The sequence below is a fragment of the Amblyomma americanum genome, chromosome 2 (genome assembly GCF_052857255.1).
Source record: "Amblyomma americanum isolate KBUSLIRL-KWMA chromosome 2, ASM5285725v1, whole genome shotgun sequence".
NCBI classification, from domain to species: domain Eukaryota; kingdom Metazoa; phylum Arthropoda; class Arachnida; order Ixodida; family Ixodidae; genus Amblyomma; species Amblyomma americanum.
In genome coordinates, this window is record NC_135498.1 from 208662723 (window position 1) to 208689572 (window position 26850).

General features: G+C 45.9%; 1 protein-coding gene across 10 annotated transcripts in view; it reads left to right on the forward strand.

Annotated features, from left to right (window-relative positions):
* LOC144122120 (uncharacterized) overlaps positions 1-26850 on the forward strand; it is a 246248-nt gene that overhangs the window by 102637 nt on the left and 116761 nt on the right. For all 10 annotated transcript variants that reach the window (XM_077655647.1, XM_077655652.1, XM_077655648.1 and 7 more), the window contains one exon: positions 1632-1909. In XM_077655647.1, coding sequence (XP_077511773.1) covers positions 1645-1909 — 265 coding nt within the window. In that variant the 5' untranslated portion in view covers positions 1632-1644. The remainder of the gene's footprint in view (positions 1-1631; positions 1910-26850) is intronic.

Below are 26850 nucleotides of genomic sequence, written 5' to 3' on the forward strand. Positions count from 1 at the left end.
TGCTGTCGTCGGATTTCAATCACCTAGCCAAGTTTCAGTTAATACCAAGAGTGAAGCACACGTAGAATCAACGAGAGGAGAAAGGACGACAGTTTTTGAACAGTTTGAATATTTGTGAGCTAGAAATTGGTAATATGTGAACTATAATACACATTCGGCGAAGAAAATTAAATGACTGAAGAACAGTTATCTGCAGGAACCGGTCAATCTGTGTTAGAATGAAGAACTGCTACAGCACGGCTTACGGCTACATCAAAAACCTCAATACTGTTGCTGAAATGAAGTTTGCCGGAAGTCCGGCGAAAGTGATCAGTTTCTTTATAAATCGATTTAAGGAACAGCAGTAGCTGGTGGCGTTTATCTCGAACAGCAAGCGAATAGTCACATGAAATAGAAAATATGTGTAGTTTAGCTTCCAGCCTTTACTTAAGACTGCTCCCACTTCTTAACCATTGAAGAAATTGACAATAATGGGCCGCTCCTTCTCAGTCCAGAAACAGCCCATGCGGTGTGTCCTAGCAATTGAAGTCACAGTGAATCCAAACTGATTACGGCAGATATCATGCACAAATCGCTCAGAATTTCCCGCAATTCTTTTGAGTCGGTATCGGTAAGTCTATTAAACACAACATTAGTCCATCGCGACCGGTTTTCTAGATCAAAAATTTTGCTAATCATGTTAGAGATATTGTTTTAAACACCAACCGATGCGCTAAAGCATAAAGACGATTTAGTTTCGAGTCCTTCGACATGTCTCGTCAGGTTATCAAACTCTGTTTCCAGCATGGCGTACGTAATTAAAACTTTCGCTACTCACAAGATAAGACTCATTGATGGCTTCAAGAAGATTTACGGCCTCAGCCACACTGTCTAACTTCTATTATTTAGCTTTGATCATGGGCCCTGGGTTTATTTCAACATCCTCACGCAGCAGCAACAAAAGCAAAACGTAAACAAGACTAGCGTTCCGTTTGAAATGATTGCGTGGCCACAACACTGCCAGAAGGAAAACATTGCTGCGGTAACAGCTAGCGGGATAATAACTAACCTGCAGAAACGAAGTTTATCAGTGCCGAACCATTGTGCCAGCGCCGTGGTCCATACCGTTGTCCAAATGCGCGTGCTTTGAAGAAGCGGGGTAGATAGCTTCGTCCGACGTTGCCCTACGAGCATTATGAAGTTCTCCAGATTTGGCGGCGGGCGAAAAAGTAGACTCGAAGATTGGTTGGGTGTCCAAGCAAAGAAAAGAGCTCACGCAGTGTTCGTCGGTCCGGGTGACAGGAAGCTGCACCGCAGGTGGCAACAGCTCCTGTCCCAGGAGTGGCAGCAGGAGCAACTGTAGAAATTCTGTTGATGAGCGGCGATCCATTTAGAGTGATTCGAATACAGTGACAGTCCGAGTGGCATCACAGTGATGACACGCGCCTGCACCAGCGAAGAAGACAAATAATGCTACCGCTAACATCTGTCCCTGAATCTCGCCTAGCAGAGATGTAACCATCCAGTAACTTTATTCTTTTTTTAGCCGAATCTATTTCAGTTGTTCTTTCAATGTTTTCAAGCCAATCCAGAGAGCCCAATAACGCTTAAAAGCTTACTTTCTATCCTCTGCACGCTCCATGCGTCTTTAGGAGCAGCTAAAGCATGGCCGCCATCATGCCCACTAGCGAGGCGCAGTCAGAGGCCACTGGCCTGCGGTGCAATGCCACAGAGGTCCCGGCAGCACCACAGCGCGACGTGGACGCCCGCTGGAGTGTGGCCGTGGCGGCTGGCTTCATCGCCTTCTTCGGAGTGGCGTCTCTCTCCAACCTTGGGTTCTTCTATGTCTACTTCCTGGAGGAGTTTCACACGACAAGGGAGAACGCGTCTTGGCCTGGAAGCCTGCTCCAGATCATGGGCCACGTGTCCGGTAGGTGGTGGCAGGAGGGCGCTCATATGAACGGGTATACGTGATGGAATTTTCTTGTTGTAGAGTCTCATCACTCAAACGTGTTGTAAGGGACAAAAAAGGCCGCCACCGTCTGCAAGAGGTTGAAGTAACAAGCGTTAGCTGTTTGGTTAACTAGAATTGATATGAATGAGATTAAAGGGAGGTACATCCATGTCTTTCTTCCAACACAATGTGGTAGTGAACGTATCGGCGAAACGAGCGCATCTGAGAGGAGCGCACGAGGGAGACGGCTCTATGGTATGGATGGATGAAAAATAAGAGCGTCCCTTTTGAAACGAGGTGAATTGCCAACATGCTCGGCTATGCGTGCACCGTACGGTAAACACGGTAACCACGGCAATTGCTGCCGTACGGCAAATGTGGCTTGGTAAAAAGAAAACCAGCGCAAAGCAAGGAGAGACAGAACACAAACACAGGACGACGCTGGTCGCGAAAACTTGCCAGTTTGTGCACTAGAATTGACTATAGGAAGAGTAAAATTTCACAGTGCACGATCAATCATGAATTCAAATACGTCACCTGTGCCACGCAGATAGTGTACTGCATATCTTTATCCTGCGGGAATGTGTACATCGGGCAGACTGGCCGCTGTCTTAACACCCGGCTCAGAGAACATGAAAGATCGCTTTCCTCAGATGACGGGGCGAATTTGCCTAAAGATTGCAGGAAGCGCAAGTGCACTCCGCTCTTCAAGAAGATTACACTTTTTGGACGCGGTAAAACTCAGAGTCAACGCGAAATTCTAGAGGCATACCATACCGTTAAACAAGCAGATCGATGTATAAGTGACACGGCGGTGGGTCTATTATAGAAACAAATTAAATATTTGAACTCCTTAATGTAAACGTGTTGCACAATGATTGCGGTCCTGATGGTTGCCTGTGATGCTGTAATCCACCCTTTCTTGTAAATCGGTCATGTGTGCGCAAGCGTGGTTTGATAGTGAAGGATATAGATGTGGTTGTTTCTGAAATAAATGCGCTCGGTAGTCAAGCGCCGTCCTGTTTCTGTTCTTTGTCTCCGTCCTTTGCGGTGGGTTACTTTCTGCAATCATGTACCGATTCGACCAGCTCTCCACTCTACTGAAACGTGGCTTGGCAAGCCTGGCAACGGTAGCAACGAGAACGCGTTACCGTACTTGCCGTGCGGCTAACCGGCTACGCTAAAACTCTCTTTTGGGCCATGACGCCGTGATCATAGGCGCGCGGCAGGTTGTTGTTTCTACAAAGCTATTGTAGATGGCGCTACAAGTCTCAGTGCGAAGATGCGGGGCTGATTTATCCAAGGCATTGGTGTTTAAGGACAGTGCAGGGAAAGTATATTTTAACCGGTAGAAGTACCCAAGCGAAGGTTATCTGATTGGTGTCTAAAATCAAGACAAGTGTAAAATTTCATAAGTCATGGCTAGGTGGCTTGAGCCACCGCCCGATTTAAAGGGTTCAGCCGTATCCATCCATCCATCCATCGAGATGTGCTGTTTTCTGGTTGCTGCCACAGATGGCGCAGTGATCTCTGGGTGGTACAGCAAGGAAGATTTACAGAAGTTGATAGACATATGTGATACAGAGGGAGATAGATTAGGTTTCAAGTTTAGTAAAAAAAAATCTGCAGTCATGATATTTAATGATGAGGTCGTCGAGCATAGAATACAGGGGTTCACACTAGAAATAGTGGATGAGTACCAGTATCTTGGAGTGTGGATAAATAACGGCGCTGAGTATCTGACAGAACATGAAACATATGTAATGAATAAAGCTAGTAAAAATTCAGCTGTCATGAAAAATAGGGCACTGTGGAATTACAAGAGGTATGATGTGGTAAGAGGGATCTGGAAAAGGGTGATGGTTCCTAGCCTGACTTTCAGTACAGCGGTCCTGTGCATGAGACCAGATGTTCAAGCAAGGGTAGAAATTAAACAACGCGGCGTAAGGAGGCTAGCTTTGGGAGCACATGGCAATACACCAAATCAGGGGGTACAAGGTGATATGGGATGGGCGTTGTTCGAGAGCAGAGAAGCTAGCAGTAAGATAGCATTTGAGGAGCGATTGAGAAAAATGGGGGAAAAGTAGTGGGCTAGGAAAGTTTTCAGGTACCTGTATATAAGGAATAATGATACGAAATGGAGAAAGCGAACTAGAAAAATGACAGGCATATATCTGGACAGCAGTAGGGGAGAAAATCAGCAATTATCAGTTAAGAAAAAGGTTAAAAGAAATAGAGAGAGCTCTGTGGAAAACAGGGATGCTGACCAAATCAGAACTGGGAACATACAGGATTTTTAAGCAACAAATTGCCAAAGAAAATATCTATGATAACTGTAGGGGAAGCTCTTTGTTGTTTGAGGCCAGGACGGGAGTTTTGCGGACTAAGACATATAGAGCCAGGTAACATGAGATACACACCTTGTGCGTTGCGTGCGGAGAGGAGGAGGAAACGGCTGAACACTTGATACTTTTCTGTAAAGGGCTTCACCCTACAGTGGAAAGCAGCGGGGCTGATTTGTCCAAGGCATTGGGGTTTAAGGACAGTGAAGGGAAAGTATATTTTAAGCGGGTAGAAGTAACCAAGCGAAGGTTATCTGATAGATGGCTAAAATCAAGAGAAGAGTAAAATTTCATAAGTCATGGCTAGGTGTCTTGAGCCACCGCCCGATTTAAAGGGTTCAGCCGTATCCATCCATCCATCCATCCATCCATCCATCCATCCATCCATCCATCCATCCATCCATCCATCCATCCATCCATCCATCCATCCGTCCGTCCGTCCGTCCGTCCGTCCGTCCGTCCGTCCGTCCGTCCGTCCGTCCGTCCGTCCGTCCGTCCGTCCGTCCGTCCATCCATCCATCCATCCATCCATCCATCCATCCATCCATCCAACCATCCATCCATCCATCCATCCATCCATCCATCCATCCATCCATCCATCCATCCATCCATCCATCCATCCATCCATCCATCGGTAGCAGACCCAACGAAATCTAGAAACGTGATTAGTAAGAGCTAACGCTCTTAAAACTGAAACATTAACGCGTTCTGCGCGAAACGCCAGGCGCAGCAACAGCGAGCGGAAGGGTTGTCCCTTTTTGTTTAATCTCTGCCCCTTTCGTCCATTCCTTTATCTCTGTCTTCAGGGCTCAGTTCAGTTGTCCACAATCTGGAATAGTGCTGCTGGAGCAAAAGTTGAGCAATTTCGTAGACGTTCATCTTTGATAAGGAATAGTCCCGTCGGCGCCTTTCTGTTCGCCTCTGTGCAATGATATTGTTTGTCGAAGATGCGGAAAAGCTACCTCGTCTTTCTTTTCAACGACTAATAAGCTCTAAAGAGACGTACACGCTCGCGCTTTAAGGTATGCTAGAAAAACTACAATTAATAATATTAATGTACAGCCTTTATCTCCATCAGTGAAGGATGATAGAGGAGGTGTTAATAAAAGCGACGGGCGCTTGACTACGTTGTCGCCATTTTATAGTAGACAGCAGCTGGGTAAAGCTTCTCTGTCCCTTCTCAGACATTCAGTTAAATTAGATTAAAGATATAAAGGTTAAGGTGGACAACAGAAAATAGAAAACGTGAATAATATGATACCTTAAGACCACGTAGAAAATATGGCACGTCATTAAGTGTAAAGTTAACGCGAGTGATAACATTAGTCTTTCAACAACCGATATTTGCAATGAGATGACATAAAGCCAGCGAGCTGATGACATGTCTTGAATTATTACTGATGTCACAAATATATGATTGTCAGAAGCTGAGAACATTGTCCTAGAATCCAGAGTAGTTGAGAAAGATTTTTCGCTGCGAGTGTACGCTAATTTGAACTCCTGCGCGTGAAGTTAATGCACTTGGAGAAAGAAGGCGCCTTGGGTGTCCAACTACAGATCGATAGAATAACCTGTAGGAATATGGCACAAACAATATGAAAAAGAAAAAGGGGAGCCTCAAGATGCTCAGCTTATGCTTCTTCAGTTACTGTGTCTGCAGGAATAAAGGTTGGATACATTAATACTTTCAAACACTGCAAAAAAAAAACGCTTTGTTGCTTGTCCGTACGGGATATTGTATACCAGTGGAAGCATTTTCTTTCCAGAGCACCTAAAGTCTGTACACTTGAACAGCTTGTTTTGACTCATGATCAGGACGAGTAGTACAAATTAGGAGGAAATTAAGCATCATGCAAATTTAGCTGAACCTAAAGGGGCAGAACGTATCTATGGTGGGGTACAAAACCGATTCCTCTGGATACTTTTAATTCTATAGTATTCACTTCCTGGTACCATTGAATATGTTCTATATACGACCACGAGCGATTTCAACACCTTTACTGTTTCTATGTTTCGTGATCTGTAAATGATATCTAAAGGTAGTGTGCATTCTTTATTCGAAGTGCGGAAGATTACTGGTTTCGATTTAGTTTCATAGCAAGACGATAATTTAAGTCGCACCTTGTTGCAAATTTTAGCAAAATATTAGTTGCTTCGTTTGCTGTACTGGTTCCTGTTTCTGTAGACAGAAATATACGCTTGTTGGCTGTGCAAATAATAAAAAGTGCACGGCAATCTGTTCTGATGTCATCATTTATACGTACACTAAAAAAAAGCTGACTGAGAATGCTTACTTGCAGAACGCCGCTCGACACTGGTTGAGCTATGGGTATGCCATTACCTTGTGAAAACATTGTTCACTACATGCTAATTGGGCCTTAAATTAAAGGCCTAGCCTAGGACTCCATATAAATCTAGTTCGTGAAATGGTATTTGGCGATTTATATCACCAAAGGCTTTCCGGAAATCCATGAAAATCTAAAAGCAAGATAGCTTCTTTAAAATTCTGAATATATACTCTCTCTTATTAATAAGGGCAACTCCTGATTACCGGCTCTCTTGTAGTGCATATTCACTGTCGTTAATTATTTTAAAGGCATCGAAGTAAGGTTCCGTGTAAAAAGTATTTTTTCGAAGCATTTCCAAAACTGCGGGAAGATGCTATTGGGTCTGTATTTAACTGTGTCATTCTACTTGCCTTTTTTCTAAAGGGCAGAACTCTCTTGCATCCTGCGTATCTTATGGAAGGACAGAGTTCTGAACGCAAATGTAACCGATGTATTTTAGCGGTCCGAGATTATATCGATTACTTCTTTAATAGGACGGATCTGTGTGTGGTTACAATCCCAAGAGCAGCTATTGGCGATTTTCACGAACTACGTGCGGTGCCGCATTCGAGCTAAGATGGCATCCGTAAACAGGGCATCGTCTAACATCAGCCTGGGCGCATTAATATTTTTCTTGATTGCGCAGTTCAGTCACGTTTTTTCATCAAATGTGAGCGCCTGGTCTTAGATAAACACTTTATATTAGTGGGCCGAAAACTCAACCGATAACAAACTGCAAATCGGCGACCTGTGTATGCAAACATCCGCCGTAAGAGCGGAGACGCGCACAATCGTCGCCTCCCTCCAGGACATTTTTAGAGATGTCAAGACTGCCAGCACTGCGTGTTCCGATACGGCGGGAAAGTCAGAAAAGTGTAAGCTTATCTCAGGTTTACTGTTGTGCTGTTAAAGCAGGCAGCACTTTGCGAAATCACTTCATAACGCAGAAAGCTAAAATGGTTCGCGATGGTTACGCTTTTGACCATCGTGTGCTTGAATTTCAATTCAGTAAGCTGAACCCGACTTACATTTCGAGTGGCCATTACTTCAGTCGAGCTAGCAACGGCCTTGTACGTACATTCAAGAGGAGTCTTATTTAGTGCGCTGCGGGAGCGTAGTGCTGCGGAACAAATCATAACACGTAAGCGCTGTGTTAAGGGCAATTTGCTCGTTCTGTACTTTTCTTTCTGTGTAGCTCCGCTTCAGCGCAAGCACTGGTCGTGAATCAGAGTACCTGCTATAAAGTTTCGCTGTGTTTGCTCAGCAGAGGACCGCTCGAGCGCGCCGGTAGAAGCCTTCTCGCGTCTGTAACTTTTCACGTCTCTAAGCCTTCTCTTGTCTGTGCTGGTTCGGACCGCACCGAACGGGTTGTAACGAGTTCAAAAGAGTTCAGACGAAAAAAAAATTCTGAACGTAGAAGGGTTTCAACCAACCTTATTATGTTTGATTCTCTCTAGGGCATTGTAAGAGAACATAAAAAATGCAACATTTGCCCAATGCGAGGTGTTTTCACTTTAGTTCATTTAATTTACAGTCAGCATGAAAAATACAGCAATGCAAGGAAGAGCCGCAAAAAAATAAACTGACCTTTAGTGTAAATAAGCTGTGCATACGCTAGATTGCATCTGATGAGCTACATAAGGAGGATAGCTGGTGAATTTTTCATCCACACAACCCTCCAGCTTCAGCACTTTCATGTACTTATGTCAGGCGGGAATTTCTCCTACGCAGAGTACTCACGCGGGTGCCGTCAGGACTGCCGCATGCGCCCTATGCGTTATCGCGGACTATTGAGAGAGGAAGCTGTCCTGCGTAGGTAGGTATGCATCGAGAAGACACCTTTCTGTCGCCCCGCAACCTGATTAATTGCCTGTCACTCCCCTTTACCACATGGTAACCTCGTGGGAACATTATCTCTTCCTAACAACCAAGACCTTACCAAACATATCTCAGAGCCTAGCTCTTATATAGGCGCGCGTTGCTGCGTTCCGCGTCATTGTGTTCGACAAACTCGGCGTAACCGGTTGTCCAAGCACTGAAGCCACCGCAATTCGGAAAGAACCACAGCTGTTTTCCCTTTGCCGCCGCACCGCCTATCGCCCAGTTGCGATCCCTTGATTAGGTGCCGCCATTGATTGTCCACTCGCTCTAGGAGCCGACGGGGAGCAGTGCTTCCGATGTGGTTGGCCGGCGTGTTTTACGAAGCAGCTCATCCAGTATCGAGAACGCTGCCTTCACGTCTCTGCAGTTTTTATTGCGAAGCAATGGTACTTTAGGTCGCACTTCAGCCCGTTCCGTGGCGAGGCGATGGTAGGCACCATTGACCTTTAGCGTGACCTCACTGCGTGACGTCACACCACGTGACCTAGAGTGACGTCACACCAGCTGTGTAAAAACGGGGCCCCATCTCACGCCGTCGCGAGGCGAGGCGGTAGCCACCAACGGCGGCCTAACTCCCGCTCCTCTCACCAGAGCCGCTACGGTCGGCGTGACGTCACACCAGCTGTGTAAAAACGGGGCCCCATCTCACGCCGTCGCGAGGCGAGGCGGTAGCCACCAACGGCGGCCTAACTCCCGCTCCTCTCACCAGGGGCGCTACAGTCAGATTGACGTCACACCAGCTGTATAAAACAGCTCCGCTCCTCTCGCCAAGGCAGTCATACAGCCAGGTGTTACGATGGTGCCTACGAACAAGGCAGCTCGGCAGAATGCAAAGAGGAAGCATCAGCGAGCTACGGAGACGGAAGAAGAACGAGAAGCTTCGCAATCACCAGGCTTAACCAAGCTAAGTCACGGCCGTTTTTTTGGTAATTTGTGCTATTATCTGGGAGGCTCCGCTCTCTTTTTGCCACGGCGATGGAAGTGGAGGCTGCTGGGCCTCTATAGGAAGCCGGTGGGTCGGCAACAGCCGCCCAGAGGAAGCGCCTGCACCGCCTGAGTGACCCGAGCAGCAAGGGCACTGTTGTGTACTCGGTGCCAAGTGAACACTCCTCGTCTTTGGCCGACGACGGTTTCATACAGGTTGTTGGCAAGAAGGCCAAGCGCAGACTGCGTAGACAGGCCGATTCGTCCTCATCGAGCACGTCAATGGTGTCCCCATCAAGAACGCCAACGATCATCATGGCGCGAAGTTCCTCGGCGCATACAGCCTTGTTTGTGCCGTTGAACTCAACGGACAACTTGAACCTCCTGAACAGGCAAGCCATCTCTATTTATTTGGAGAGCCTCGTACCAGGAGGCATTAAAGATGTCAGAATCAACCCGTTCAAAAACGTCATTGCCATTGATGTGGTGGAGCGAAGTGCACTAGAGAGTTTAACCGCAATCACCAAACTCGGCAACATCAGTGTACGCCCCCTTATTCTCCAGGACAGCGGCACTACGGCTGGCGTAATCTACAACGTCGACATCGCCATCAGTGACGCAGATTTACCCATGTTGATCAAGCCGGCAACCAACGGCATTTCCATCATTCAAGTACAGCGGTCAGGAAGATCTACATGCATCAAGCTGACCTTCAAGAGTGACTGCATACCATCGTACGTTAAGGTTGTACACTTTCGTCATCCAGTTCGACCTTTTGTGCCTAAGCCACTTCAATGCAAGAAGTGCTTGATGATCTCCACGTGAGCGGCGTCTGCATCAACTCCATCGTGTGCCCGCGATGCTCCAAGTCACACGGCGGTGACGTTTGCCGCGCGACTACCTTGAAGTGCGCCAACTGCCATGGCCCTCATGACTCTTCCTTGAAAGACTGCCCCCGCCTCAAGACCGAGCGGGCGGTACTGAAGCAAATGGTGCGAGACCATTCTACGCACAAAGAAGCCGCCGCAAAGGTGCGGCGACGTCGTTCGCGCCGCCGGAGGTCGTCAAAGAAAGCATTCACATTTGAGAATGCCCCAAACGCATCTGCAGCTTGTCCGCCTCCACCAAAATCCGTACCAAAACAAGAGAGCCCGACGCTTGGTGAGGCTGAACCTGTTGCCTCAGATTAAACTTGGCCACCACTGCCAAAGCCTTCTACGCCTACAGCATCAGGGATGTTGGCGCACTCAGGGCAGTGTGCAGCGCCTACGTCTGATCCAGCCAACAGACACAATCAAGGTCATGGCCCAGATATGCAAGTGATTGCAATGATAACGTCACTAATGAATGCCATTCGTGCTCTGCTTTCCAGCCTACGCACGCCAGCAGCAAAAAGCGCACTTCAAGTGCTGGACGCGCTACATCCAGTTCTTGCGGCTCTACAGCAGAAGGCATCATGGCTCCTTCGGACCTTTCTCTTCAAAAGAAAGTCAAGCAAGCTTTCATTTTCCAATGGAATGCTCGTGGACTTCAGTCCCGGATTTCCGGTTTACGGCACTACGTCTACGAGAATCACTTCCCCATTCTTGAGATTTGTGAACCGAAGACCCCGGCAATTTTGCGAATATCCGGTTACGAGGTATTTGCATCACCCACGCGAAACAGATTCAGCAAAGTCATCGTCTACATTCGACGTGAACTTACATATGTGCAACATTCAGTTCCTCCGAACGAAGACAATAAGTACGTTTGCCTGACAGTGAAGAGCCGAGACCTGACGTTTACGCTACTGGCGGTGTACTTGGCGCCATCAAGTCGTTTCGAAGCCAGAAGGCTGAGTGGTTTGATGGAAGCTACACCTGCTCCGTGGGTCATTATGGGTTACTTCAATGCTCATCACACCATGTGGGGAGGCGTTAGGATGGACGTTAGGGGAAGACAGCTTGTGTCTTTCGCCTCTGACCATAGCCTCCAGTGCCTTAATGACGGAAGCCCGATTTATATTCGAGGGGTGACTTATAGCAGCTGCTTGGATTTGACTTTCGTTTCACAGTGCCTTACCAACAGCGTCCGGTGGTTTTCGGATGTAGAAACCCATGGTAGCGACCATATCCCAACCTATCTGATTATTACCGGCCTTTCCAAATTTTCCCCAGCTACGTGTAGGCAGCGCATTGACTGGGCAGTTTTTAAATTACTTATGGAGGCTGCTTGCACAGAGGGCTTCTCTACCGGTCTTGAACAAAAAATTAAGGAGGCCATGGAACACGTCACCTGCCCCTTTAACCCTGTCGCTAAATACACCGATTTTGACTTCAAATTGCAGCTACTACGATCACAACGGCGCAGATACCGACGCACAAAGTCGCGCCTAGGTCTAAGAGATGCTAGGCGCATACAGAAGAAGATTCAGCGCAGAATTCAGGCACTACAAACAAAACGCTGGAGGACATTTTGCCAAACACTTGATCCACGAAAGCCTTTGTCACGCGTTTGGAGCGTAATTCGGGGTCTTCGCACGTCCCCTCAAGAGCGCTACCCGTTCAAATCCGTAGCGCTCCACCAAAGGCGCAGTGTGGTTGAGGTAGCTGAAGATTTCTGCGCAAGAATAACAGGCCATCCGAATTCAGGCGCAACGCTGCACTGCAACAATGTTCCACCCTCAAGGGATTCTCGGATGGATGCACTATTCTCCATGGAAGAACTTGATGCTGCGCTTGCTTGTTGTAGAAGGTCATCATCTCCAGGGCCCGATGGTGTGACGTACTCCGCAATTGCCAACCTTGGCCAAGAAGCTCGACGGGCTCTTTTGGGCACTTACAGCAAGTCATGGACTCCTGGCATAGTTCCTCATGATTGGAAGACCAGTCGTCTGGTTCCACTTCTTAAACCGGGGAAATCACCGCTCGACCTTTCGTCGTACCGTCCAATTGCACTCGCCAGCTGCGTCGGCAAAGTCATGGAAAGAATGCTGCTCACACGCGTGGAATGGTACTTGCAGCGATATCACATTTTTCCAAACTTCATGTCTGGGTTCCGACGGGGCCGCTCTTCTATCGACATCGTGGTTGACCTTGTAACGTCGGTGCAACACAGCAAAAGTTTGAAAAGATTGACCGTGGCATTGTTTTTGGATATCAAGGGCGCGTACGACAACGTAACGCATCAGGCCATTTTGGACGCAATGGAAGCTGCTGAGATCGGAGGCCGCACGTTCAGCTGGATACGCAGCTATTTATCCGAGAGGTCGTTTTTTGTCCTGACTGCGGACGGACCAACGTCCTTACACCGAAATTCGCGCGGAGTCCCTCAGGGTGGAGTGCTGAGCCCAGTTCTCTTCAACCTTGCTCTCATCGGCCTGGTCGACGTATTGCCTCAATCTGCTCAGATCTCTGTATATGCAGATGATATCTGTATTTGGGAATCAGGGGTGACCCGTCCTCAAGTTCGTGCAAGACTTCAAAAGGCGGCATCGATATTGACATCTTATCTTCGATTTTAGGGCCTGAACATTTCGACCGAAAACTGTTCACTTGTGGCGTTCACACGCAAAATAATGTCACGCTACACCATTCGCATTAATGGTGAAGCCGTTCCCTATGAAAGAAGCCACAGATTCCTTGGTGTTGTCATCGACAGAAACCTCTCGTGGAGTCCACATGTGTACGACATGACAAAGAGACTAATTGCGATTGTCCACGTCCTCTCCTTCCTCGGGGGAAAGTCCTGGGGCGCATCAGTGCGCTCTATACTGCAGCTGTACCGTTCCCTATTTCTGGGCTACATGCGGTACAGTATTCCGATATTCAGTTCCGTAAGAAAGACAAATATCAAGACTCTTCAAAGTGACAAGCGTAATCTCTCCGTATCTGCCTTGGACTGCCTAAATGTGCGTCAACAGCAGCAACTGTTCTTGTTGCCCGGAACATCCTGTTACTACATACATTGCTGTTGACACCATGAGAACACATATTCGGCACCTCACACGGATTCCCTGTCATAACCTCACAACACTCCCAATAATTAGGCCACGTACTGCATTCGCCAATGTCATTGAAGCTCATCGCGCATATCTTCCATCGGAGTTCACCCCTGCGTCAAGACCGTGCTCACTCTTATGGAGTCTTCATGAACCTCGGGTTTACCTCTATAGTCCTAGAATTACGAAGAAAGCTGATGTATCACTACCCGCTCTCAAACAACTGACATTGAATCGCCTGCATTCTTACCACAGTCACCACATACATGTTTACACAGATGGATCAGTTCACTCGACCAGTTCTGCGGGGTCGGTGGTGATACCGGCCTGATCCATCTTCATGAAAGTGAAGACGACGTATCCAATATCTTCAACTGGTGCGGAACTCGCAGCCTTACGGGCTGCGGTAGAGTTCATCAGTCAAGAACCTCCACATGATGGGACGGTTTTCACCGACTCTAAAGCAGCCCTTCAAGCCCTGCAAGCTGCGCTACGCCGCGGGTCGCAGGAACAACTTGTTGCTGAGATCCGTCTACTGTACCACGGCACCGTTTCCAAAGGTCATCACATCATTTTTCAATGGCTGCCAGGACTCTGTGGTATTAACGGTAATCACCAGGCCGATGCGGCTGCGCGCTCTGCTCATAACGACGGACTTCCAGTGAGGATCCCAATATCAAGACCTGACGCAGCGTGTGGGCTTCGCCCTTTGGCGCTGGAGCTCACACTTTTAGCGTGGAACACGAGAGAGTTTTGCAACCTCCGTCTCAAGGCACTGGACCTTGGACTGCGCCTTCGTCTTCCACGTAACTTAGCACGTCGCGACGCAACATTGTTATGCCGTTTATGGATCGGTGTTGCTTTTATCAACCCCTATGCTTTCCGGATGGGGATGGCCGACAGTCCTGCCTGTGAAAGCTGCGGTTGTGAGGAGACTATCGCTCATGTTCTCTGTGAGTGCCCTGCATTTGCGAGTGCAAGACATACACTGTGTTGTGCCGTGGACCACCTCGATCCTCGCCCATTAACAGAGCAAAAGATCCTCGGTCCGTGGCCACAGCAGTCGACTGCCCTCAAGGCATACAAGGCACTCTTTGCCTACTTGAGAGCGACTGGATTGAGTGACAAATTGTGACAGCGTTGTGCGTGTGTGTGTGTGTTCTGCCTTTTTCCCCTTCTCTCTTCCTCCTTTTAGCCCCCTAATCCGTCTTCCCCAGTGCAGGGTAGCCAACCGGAACCCCTTTCTGGTTAACATCCCTGTCTTTCCCTCCTCCTATCTATCTATCTATCTATCTATCTATCTATCTATCTATCTATCTATCTATCTATCTATCTATCTATCTATCTATCTATCTATCTATCTATCTATCTATCTATCTATCTATCTATCTATCTATCTATCTATCTATCTATCTATCTATCTATCTATCTATCTATCTATCTATCTATCTATCTATCTATCTATCTATCTATCTATCTATCTATCTATCTATCTATCTATCTATCTATCTATCTATCTATCTATCTATCTATCTATCTATCTATCTATCTATCTATCTATCTATCTATCTATCTATCTATCTATCTATCTATCTATCTATCTATCTATCTATCTATCTATCTATCTATCTATCTATCTATCTATCTATCTATCTATCTATCTATCTATCTATCTATCTATCTATCTATCTATCTATCTATCTATCTATCTATCTATCTATCTATCTATCTATCTATCTATCTATCTATCTATCTATCTATCTATCTATCTATCTATCTATCTATCTATCTATCTATCTATCTATCTATCTATCTATCTATCTATCTATCTATCTATCTATCTATCTATCTATCTATCTATCTATCTATCTATCTATCTATCTATCTATCTATCTATCTATCTATCTATCTATCTATCTATCTATCTATCTATCTATCTATCTATCTATCTATCTATCTATCTATCTATCTATCTATCTATCTATCTATCTATATATCTATATATCTATATATCTATATATCTATATATCTATATATCTATATATCTATCTATCTATCTATCTATCTATCTATCTATCTATCTATCTATCTATCTATCTATCTATCTATCTATCTATCTATCTATCTATCTATCTATCTATCTGTCTGTCTGTCTGTCTGTCTGTCTGTCTGTCTGTCTGTCTGTCATCCAGTATCACGTCCGTGTGTTTGTATGTGTGAGTGTATGTATGTATGTGTGCGTGCATCTGTGCGTGTGTACCTGTGTGCGTGCGTTCGCACGTGTGTGCGTGTGTGCGTGCGCATGCGTGTGTGTCAGCGCGCGTGTGTGTGTGCCAGGTATGCGTGCTTGTGTGCGTGTCTGTGTGCGTGCAAGTGCGCGTGTGTGTCTGTGTGCGTGCGTGTCTGTGTGCATGCGCGCGCGTGTGTTTAGGTCTGTGCGCGCGCGTTTCTGTTGGTGTGCCTCTATGTTTGTGAGTGCGTGTGTGTGTTGCTATATGTTTTCGGATATGTTGTTTTACGAGGTGTGTTTTTCATTGGTAGTCGTCGATGCTGGCTAATGAATCCGAAATAAAAAATAATAAATTGTGGGGTTTAACGTCCGCGGTAGCGACACGTAAGCTATCAGGGACGGCAAGGTAGAGAGCTCTGGGTGAATTTTGACCACCTGAGATTGTTTAACGCGTACTTACATCGCACTGCGCACGGGTGTTTTTTATTTCGCCTCGATCGAAGTACGGCCACAACGCATCCGCACGCGAATACGCACGCTTATTTCCCAAACGCTCTCCTCGACTTAGCGTTTCTTTTGCCGACAGGCTGCACCCCTCACCATCTCCTCCACCGCCTGTAAGGAGACGCGAAGAATTTTATAGGGGGGCCACCTCTCCGCACAGTGAAGGGCTTACAGCGTTGGCCCACACGTCTACCTTGGGGTCGCCGAAATACCTCCCGCAAGCCTCATATAGGCGACTGGCCACACGAAGGGAAGAAGCGGCAGGACACAGGAAGCTTAAATGGAACGTTTTCTACGGATCACACTTCCAAGTGAACCGGTTTGCTAAACGTTCTATATCCCGCTCGTATGTCCGCGTTTCGAAAACAGGCGCTGACGAGCCTCTCACGAAAGTTTTTCAACTGCTTGCTTCTTGCTTTATCCGTACACGCCAGGGGACTGAAGAAAACGAAAGGCTGCGCAGCTGTCGTACGACGCTTTCAAGGCATTCCTAAATCCTCATCTCATTTGAGCTCTGAGTCATGAATACTTTCATTGGTTATTTTTTGCTCAAAAACGATGAACACTGCGGCCGCAAGAGAGGCTTTCTTCTCCTAGCAGACGACGCGCTCGCCGAGCTGGAATATTTCTGGCCGCAAGAGCCCAATGTTGCCCGCGCGCCGCCCGCTGATTGCTGCACTTGCAGAGTTCCAGAGATTTTACTAAGCAGAAGAGAGAAACGCCACAATTAAGGTGACTGCCACGGGAACATCCCGGAGGGTGGCTAGCTGCGCAACACTCTACCTGCGACCGCTGGCTGGTGGCGTGTGAAGAACTGCGCTCAAATTTCGCATTACCGACTGTCATAATCGTCTGTTCATTTTTTTAAGCCCACTGTTCTGGTCACCTCCGTAACTCGCGTCATATATCTCGACCTCCCTATAGCTCAGTATCTTCAAAAACGACGCTAATCGTGGCTTCTCGCTGGTGCAGTGTAAAACGGAGACATTGGCCTATGCTGATGTCACCTTTTTTTGTTCTCATAAAAAAAGTACGATAAAGAAAGCAGGTTTAGGGAGGTTCGAGCAGTTCGTATCTGCACGGACAAAAAGTGGTAGCACATTCTTTGAGACGTTGTATGGTGTCCTTTTCGCACAACGCACGTCACTTTACTGACATAAATGTTCTACATATGTTTATCTTACTTTTCTGGGGCGCTATTGAAGGGAACCTCAGTCTCGACATTATTTTTTTCTTCTATGATAGAGTCTGGTGAATACGTCCTCCACCAATTAGTGGTTTTTATTTTTCAAGGAAGAAACCATTCCTTCCTGGCAGCTCAGCTTATTAGGCGGCTTGGTCCTCATTTGTCTTTTCTGGACATGATGTTAAGAAAAGTTTGCGCTGATACATTCGGATCGAGTGCGTTTAGATAGGTAGGAACCACGACTCGCTGAGAAGGAAAATTACAGAAGCACACATAATAGAAAGGCTCCGGGAGGAATGTATACGCGCACCCTCTGCATCGCTGTCAAAAAAGAAAAACGCTACCACGACTGCGACATTTGCACGCGTGTGCTTTATTTCAAGTTTTTTTTATATTTGTGAGCTGTGGGCATGGCTTTCCATTCCTGGTCGCCAGTTGGGTACTTATTCCGGCTGGCGGTTAATAAAGATTTCAGTTGTGAGTCAACGCTGTGTCGTGTCCATGCTTGTGTCCTACGTTCCGTTCGTTGCGCTGTGGTAATGAAAGAGTGCAGCTTTACCTAACCTTCCTTGACACCGGTAATAGCCCACAAAAACCTTTTTTAGGCATCAAACGTGGATCCTAAGCGTTAGGACGTGTCTTCTCGCCAAGGGGACGTGTGTGCCGTGGTAAGTGAATCCATGCTTTGACGAGGAACGAGAAACTATTTAACAATACCTTTATTAATGCTGTGTTGTGAAGCTATGTTCTCTTCGGACATACTTCAGCATACTCTTAAAAGAGAACACGGGGATCACGCCTCATGGTATAGGAACTGTGCATGTGCTTAAAGACTCCGGAAATTCATGCGAACTTTTCGTCTTAGGACTATCGAGTGTGTGGAAAAGCCATGTTACGGATAAACACGCACAACCGCTGCGTCCAGCGAGGTCATTGTTGAGATAACCGTGCATTTTAGTGCAGGAGGTATACGCTGCTCAAGTTCAACGTCCTGACCAGTTGCCCTTTCTTGACGTGTGCATCGTCCGGAATTTTGATGTGCGTGCAGAATAAGGGAGTGATGGTGGCGGGAGCACGTATGCCGAGATCCGTGAAGTCGACCGGCACCAGTAGGGTCAGAGAGGTTCTTGATATTCCATGCGAAAACAAAATATATTATGAACGATTACGATTCTTCTTAATGCGATATTTGAACGCAGCTCTGTCGTTGGCTCAGTCTCTCCAAGCTCTGTGTTTTGCTTTGCTGGGTCGTCGGCACGTCTGGCGACGATATTAGCTCGATAGTAGAATTAGTTTATTAATAAGATGGTGCGCAATGCACAGCGCGCGAGAATGTGTATATTAGTCCGATAGCAGTGTTAATTGGAAAATACGATGCGCAATGCATAGCGCGAGATTGTGTTGCAGCTTAACACGAGGCGTGATCGGCTGCGGCGATAGCCTACAAACAATCTGCATCTTTGTTCTGTTGTTTATTGCTTACTGTTTGGTTGTTGTTTGTCTAAGCCCGTCAATAAAGAAAACAAAAAGGCGATAGCGTAGTGTATGGTACAGTGGCCACCGAAGATGATCTCTTTGTGGCACCGCAGGTTCGAATCCCAGTCGCGGCTATGCTCATTTTTATTAATTTATTTATGGTTTGGCTTGGTTACACCGACGGTGGCGACGCGGCTCAACCCACGCTCTAAACGAAGCTTCGGAGCTCCGAAGCTCAGAGTTCGAGTACTGGCAGCTGTCTTGTCTATTGCGTTAGCAGTACAGCTTCCTTTCTCGAAAATTACAGTGGTGTGTGCGTGCGCGCTCACGTGTGAGTGTGTGTGTGTGTGTGTGCGCGCGCTTGTGCTTGCCCCTGTGCATGCGCGTGCATCTGCGTGTGCAGGCTCCACCTTTGATGCAAACTCCGGTGGGCGCCCATCCGGGCACTCACTGGTTAAAATTCATCTTCACCCACATTTACCTACCCCCTCCCCCCTCTCACCTGCCGCCGATGAAGCCGAGGAGCTGATTGCTGCGCATGCTCCACGTATGCCGTTGCAACGCGTTCTACGAAAGAACGAAAACAAGCATCAAGCCAAAATTCGATGGACATATCCTAGGCGTACTGGCAGGGCACCTACGCGCACAGGCGTATGCTGGAACATGTCTGCGGATGCGCGAGGCGCGACGCGCGAGCAGCCGCGAGCTGGGCGCAGATATCTGTGCATGTCAGACATCCGCGCCTGCGCAAAGGCGCTAGCGCGCCCGTTCAAAGCGGGGTCCTGTTTGCAACAATCGGTGGACCGCGGGGCTTTCGGCGACTTTTTTTTTTTCATGGCGTGGAGCTCTTTCAGGTTCCTCCCCCCTTTTCTTCGCGCTTTGAATGAATGGATATAAGGTACGAGCTTCCCCTTTGAAACGGGGTGATGGCAGTTGCCACAATGCTATGCTTTTTTTTATTATTGTTTAACTATGTTAAATGTTGTTATTAAAACTTGCCATACCATATTTTTTAAAAACGTCTATCTACACTTCTAACTTAAACCTTCACCTCCCTGCGTTTGAGCCACCAATCTTCCGATCGCGTTTTCTTAATTTCTACCGCAGATTTGTTTACATCACCATTGCTATCTCTAAATCCTAGGGACTCAGAAAGAGCGCCTGTGCTCGCATCGAGATCGGGATCGATACCATCACATTTGAGCATGAGGGGTTCTAGTGCTTTTACACGATTTACCACACTGAGCACATGTGTCATCTTCGTTAAATTTCTTTTTGTAGCTGCGCGTTCTAAGGTTCTCACCTAGCTTCAAAGAGTAGTGCACTGCCTCTAGATTTATCATAAAAGGCTTTCTTCCTGATCTGTCTTTTCCGGTATCGATATAGTTATACAGTATGCTTCTTTTCCATTGAATTTGTCTGATTTTCAACCTTCCGCGCTTTTAGCCTCTAGTTTAATGCTCTTTCTGTCTCCGTCCTCGTGTCTGGCATACTTACTGGTTAGCTTCCTAGTTCTTTTCCGTCATTGTGAGTCAATGCTTTTTCTATACCTTAAGCACCTGGTCAGTTGCGTCATTTAAAATCATTACACCTAATTAAGTTGCGCTAAAACTGAAACCTAGGGCCTCTCCTTAGTATCCGCAACAATTTAACAGAATTTGCAAATCTTCCTCGATATCTGCTAACAGTACAATATGGTACTGTTCCATTATTCCTTTCCAAATACCTCTCCGTACTTCCATATTTGTCGTGCCCCCCTAATGCCCTATGCTTCATTATCCGAGCATCTCTTCGCCCTTTAGCTATAAGAGACTGTTCGTGCTTTTCCATGTACATCTGCCCTTTGTTTACCCATACACCGAAATATTTGTATTCGGCCACTCGGAGCACTTCATGGCCTTGTATTGTAAGTACTTATCAGTTGTTTCGTGTAAAATCATTATACCTCACTTAGGTGTGCTAAAACTGAAACCTAGAGTGTTTTTTTCGTCTCCACAGCAATTGCCCAGAGTTTGCAAAAATCTTCCTGGCTATCTGCTAACAGTACAATATCATCCGCATACATTAAACCTGCTAGCTGTTGCTCAACAACTTTTCCGTCTAATCTGTACGACGGATTGCAACCGAGATTGCTTCTTTGTAGCCTTCTTTCCCTATTAATCATATATAGCACGAACATCAGCGGTGATGCAGGACAAACTTGCATTATTAATTTGTGTAATTCGACACATGCCGCACTCTTAATCCCTTCCCATGTCATTTCAACTTTATTTTTTCAGTGTATTTCTCTCAAAAAATCAATTGCCTCGTGACCGATACTTTCATCTTTTAGTATGTTCCACAGGAGTTCTCTCTTCACGTTGTCGTATGCACCGCTTATGTCCAGGAAGGCTTAATACAGAGGTCTGTTTTCTGCATTAGCTATTTCTATGCATTGGGTAAGCACGAACGGCCTATCACCAAAGCGTCTACTACTTCTGAACTCATTTTGAAGTTCTCCGAGTAATCTATTACTTGCTACCCTTTACTGCATTTTTATTTTATCCGCGTGCATCGCCAGCCTGTATATAAGTGATGTTATCGTAATCGGTTGGAAGGATTTTATGTTCATCTTATGGACTTTCCCTCTACGAATCAATTTCAATTCACTCTGTTTTCAGCTGTGCGGAATTCGCTTATTTCTTAAGACTGCCTCCACTGCTCTTATCAGTGTTCCCTTGCCTCTTGGGCCAAGTTCATTAATCAGCTTGATTGGAATTTCCTCTACCCTGCGGATGTGCATTTCGAAATATTTGCGGCCGCCTTTTCCCAGTTAAGGCTGGTCAGTTCTAAGCTGCTTTCTATTGTGCTGTCCTGTGTTGCTTCCTCAATTGGGGAGATTACCCTATCATCGTTCGTTAATGACTAAGCTTTAACTGATGCAATGTACTTCACAGCATCGTCTCCCTCTAAACATTTTCCCTCGGCATTTTGAATCTCTTCCGGCTTTCTTGGATTCGTTTTACCCAGCCAGCTTATATGGTTCCAGAATTTTCTTGGCCCCCCTTTAGTTGCATCGCGAATATCAGCCAGCCGTCGATCAGACGACTGCTTTATTTTAGCCTGGACGAGGACCTGCACTTGCTGTTTCTTTTGTTGATAAGATTCCCATTCTAGGCCTATTTCGTCTACAGATAACTGCGGCTTCATTGCTTCTTTGTGTTTATTTATTTATTTCGTTACTATCAGGGTCGTTGAGGCGTTAGAGACAGGAGTGCTAAGTGATTAATCAAAATCAAATAGAAAAGAATAGATATATTAATATAGATGATAAAGAAGCACAGATTTGAATGCTTCTGGTTCTGCGATGCAGAAGATGGAGGCGCCAGGTGGTTCCAGTCTGAGCTGGTGTTGTGCAGGAAAGAATGAAAGTACAGGTTAGTTCTGCAACTTGGAACACTCACTTTGAATCGGTGATCAATACGGGATGATACATACCTTGGAGCAGTGAAAATACTTTGTTTTAACGATTCATTTGTGTAATATATTTTGTGGAAAGTGATAAGTCTAGAAAGATGACGCCGCAGTGCAAGGTCTAAAGTTCTCTTAACGAGTGTGACGCAAGACGAGCGAAAGTAGTTAGGCAAGATAAAACGGACTGAATGATTCTGAACAGATTCTAAGGCATTAATCAGTGACTTGATGTTAGGGTCTCATACGGAATGCGCATATTCTATTTTTGATCGGATGACCGTTTTGTACAGAAGTTTTTAAACTAACCGGAGCAAGTGAAAAGTTACGGCGAAGGAAACCAAGCATGCGATTAGCATTGCTACTTATGTGCTCGATATGCGTTTTCCATCAGAGGTCATTGGTAATGGATACGCTAAGATACATATATGCAGAAACAAAGCCTAAGTGGGAGTCATTTAGAATATATGGATGCAGGTTAGCTTTGTAAGGTATTCGGGTTATTGTCATTGCTTTACATTTAGATACAATAGGCATTAGCCAAGTGTCGCACCAAGTAGAAATGTTATTAATGCCAGATTGAAGGACTAAGTTATCAGATGAGTTGGAAATTTCTTGCTGTATTACACAGTCGTCAGCGAACAGCTTGATAGACGATGGTATGAGATCAGCAAGTTCATTAATATAGATTAGGAAAAGGAGAGGTCCTAGAACAGCTCTTTAAGGAACGCCCGATGTTACTGAAGAAAGATCAGAATTATGCCTATTAACTGTTATATACTCAGTACGACCGGCTAAAAAACACACAATCCATTTTAATACATTACTATCTATGTTTATTTTGCTAAGTTTGAGAAGTAGAAAAGGATGACAGACGGTATCGAAGGCTTTTACAAACTCAATGAATATGCCATCATCCATCGAAGAACGATCCATAGCTGGAAAATGTCATTAGTAAATGCGATTAACTGTGTTTCACATGAATGATTTCTTCGAAAACCAAATTGATGGCATGTAAAAAAAGTATTGGACTTAAGGTGACTCATGAGGGCGGAATAGATTACATGTTCAAGTAATTTGCATGGAATTGAAGTTAATCCTATTGGTCTCTAGTTTATAGGGCTGTGAACATCACCAGACTTGTGTACTGAAACCACCCTGCCCACCTTCCAGTAGTCAGAGAGCATGCCGTCCTGCATTGATTAAGTAAAAATTTCGGACAACATAAGTGAAGAATAAGTAAGTGTTTTTCAACATCTTGTTGTTTACACCATCAGCGCCTGCAGAAGATGACGTTTTAGATTATCAATAAGTTTGTAAATTCCCTCCCAGTCAATTGATGGCATCCATCAATTGGGAGTCAAACGTAGGCACGTCGGTAAGAGCCACAAGTGTAGTTGTTATGAAACATGGAGAAAATGTACGATTTAATAATGCGCAACATTCTTCCAGTGGGACCAGGGCACCTTGTTTATCCTTCAGTATCCTATCTTTTTTTTTTTACGTTAAGCATAGTCCAGAACTTGCGTGGTTAGCAACTAGCATTTTATGCAGCGTATGTTGAAAGAAGCTGCGTTTGGCGCTGGGAAGGGCATTTTTGTATTGCGATGCCACAGTACGATAAGCATGTCGTCTCTCAGTAGAGTCAGATGCCGTAGAGCGACGAAAAATGCGTTTTATTTTGTTTAGCAGTCGCCTCAAAGAAACATTGAACCATGGTGAACGTTTAGTGCACGCTATTCTACGAAGTGGGATGTACTTATCAGTGAGGGCTTCCAGTTTGCCTTTGAAAAGAGACCAGTTATCGCGCAGTGAACGTTCCCAAAATCTGGGGAAAAAAATGTCAGCAAATGTTTCTACTTCCGTGTTAATTGCAGAATAACTTCCATTTTTATAATCCCGAATTACCTTATAATGTTTGACTGGACGGGGTGCACGTGCCGGCACAGTGAAGTTGATAATTGACTGGTCGCTTAGTCCAGGCAGAAGCGTAAGAGATGAAACGGAATCAGGGCAGGTTGTTAGAACAAGATCCAGAATATTGGCAGTGGATGCTCTAATGCGAGCTGGCTCGTTCTCAAGTTGACAGAGGTTAAACATTCAACATAAGTCAACGAAGGCAAGCGATTCTGAAGAAGAAACAGCATGGTGGTCTTCTGTCTATGATGTAGGAGGAAAATTAAAATCGCCCAAGAGAAGAATTTGTGCTTTTGGAAACCTGAGTACAGTTTTGTTAAGATAGCCATGGAGGTTATCACAAAAACTGCTCGCTGATTGGGGCGGTCGGTAACAGGCACCACGGCCGGTCTCGAGAGGGGCGCGCGCGCGCGCTTTTTCTTACGGCCTTCCTATTCGCCGCGAAACCAATGGCCGTTTTTCTCCGGCAGTTACGCCGCCCGCCGCCGCTAGAGGCGCAACGACCCTACAGCTGGCTCCACGCCTGCATCTGCGGCGGTGGGTGGCTTTTGCCTGGTTTCGCGGTTTAGCGCGCTGGTTTATGGTGAGCGCAGCACCGAATTCAAAGAAAACAAAATGCAGAAGCTTAAGCTGCGTATCTTCAACACAGTTCACATGTGCACAGATTCTTCGTCACAAACTTTGCTCGATGAAAACTTATAAAATGAGGGATCACTCTCCCATTCTTAAGAACTATGTTGAGAATTTGGGATTTTAAATCCAGAATGAAACACTCTGATCACTTTCCCTCGTATCTCACATGGTCCGTGATTAATTGACAAGTTAATGCTAAGGGGAAGAGAATGAAAACTCAGAGAACGAAACTTTTGCGCTCGTTCCATAAAAACGCACTATATCGCGGAGAACATTCTCTACGACGCGAACTGCCAAATAAATTGACTCTTGGGAGACATATATAGCATTTAATTACGCCACTATCGTTTTTCGCACGTCCAGATTGTACTTTTTCTAACCCTCATATACGTCACGACTTCCTCAAACGAGAGGCCTGTATCGATATCTCCAAATAATATTAACTACTAATTTGTGAGCAAGTGTCAAAAAGCATTGCAATAGATTGCTCTCTCCTAGAAGCCAAGGGCACGCGGTTCTTTCCGCTCTTGTTTGTCAAACGACAAGCCACTAGATTTCCCTGGAAAATCAGTAGCCGAGCGCAACTCTCTATGTTCAAAACGGTCGTAGGCGCATTAGTCTGTTTCAAGTTCCTTGTCACGGTTCAATTTTTCAAGGTAAAGAGCGATCATCCTTTTGTACTTAGTTGACCAAGCACATAATTTATCGCTGCGCCGCCGAACTGCTTTCTGTTTGAGGACACGAGTTCGCCCAAAAAAGAGTTTTCGTGTTGGACACAAGCTTTCTTGTTGTCATTATGGCCTGACTAACATTACCAGAACGTAACAGAAGCAACGAATATAAGCTGCGTATGCCAGCTGCCACAGATATTGACGCGTACTGAGCATTGCAATTTCAGACATTATGTATGTCCAATGAGTGACTTCAGCTACCACAAATAGCGACATTTTTTTTTTGCTTTCCGCGTATATTGAACCTTTGGGGTGTTCTGAGACTGTCTAGAATATTTCCTTTAAATATCTTTATAAAAGATTTTATTGTGCCGTTGAATCTTGTCCTCTATTCTCTTGAATTCAGGGACCTTTATTTACAGGTAATCATCGCAAATCTTAATTTTCAGTTCCTTCCATTGCAAGCTAAGCCAGCTGGTATATCGCGCATTACTGTGAGGTTTAGTGGAGCTCCGTTAGGTTGGGGAAAACGTTTTGGGTTGCTACATAGTTTGCTGAATCACGTAAGGAAATTCATGCTCTCGGGAGTTTTATCGAAAGCGATGACGAGGCTGCAGAAATGCATGAGAATATTGCAAAGCTGGTAGTCATCGCATCTCAGATAAGACTCCGCTCGTGAAGGCCGATTTTATTGAGGCAGAGCGCAGTACCGAACTAATTTTGCTTTGCTGGCAGTTACTTCGTGCTTGAAGTTACTGTCAAAAACTCACTTAATTTGTTCGTTGTCCTCGGATGGGACGGGCGGTCGTGAGACTCCGCCAAATTTTAAAATGTCTTTCCAAAAGGAAATCTTGGACGTCGCGTGCGTGCAACGTGCTCTGCTCCAGCGGCCAGGGTTGGTTTCCGTCTATGCCCGTTGCTTTCGCATATTTCATGGTACATTTTCCTGAGGAGAACCATGAATTCTTGCTAATGCCGCTGTTTTGCAAAACTAAAGCAGATGCGCTTGAAATTTCAGGAGGTATACTTACGCTGCAGAATCCTTTACGCGTTGAAACTTGCCATCCAAGTGTTATACGTCACACATCATTCTACACACTTATTCCGACCTTACGGAATACGAACTGCAGAGGCTGATAGCTTTGCTTTTCAGCAAAATATAAGGGTAGAACGTGTGGTGGTGGTGGTGGTGGTGGTAAAAACATTTATTAATTATAGAGAGAGGTGTTGGGATCCGTGACCTGAAGGGTCACGCCCTTACAACCACTAGGTGGGGATGCCTAGTCAGGCACCCCATTGGCGGTTGCCGCAGCCCGGGCACGCTGCGTTAAGGCCCATTGGGCCTGGAGGGTGCAGCAGCCGGACAGGGTCGCCTCCCAGTCCTCTCGGATGGGGTT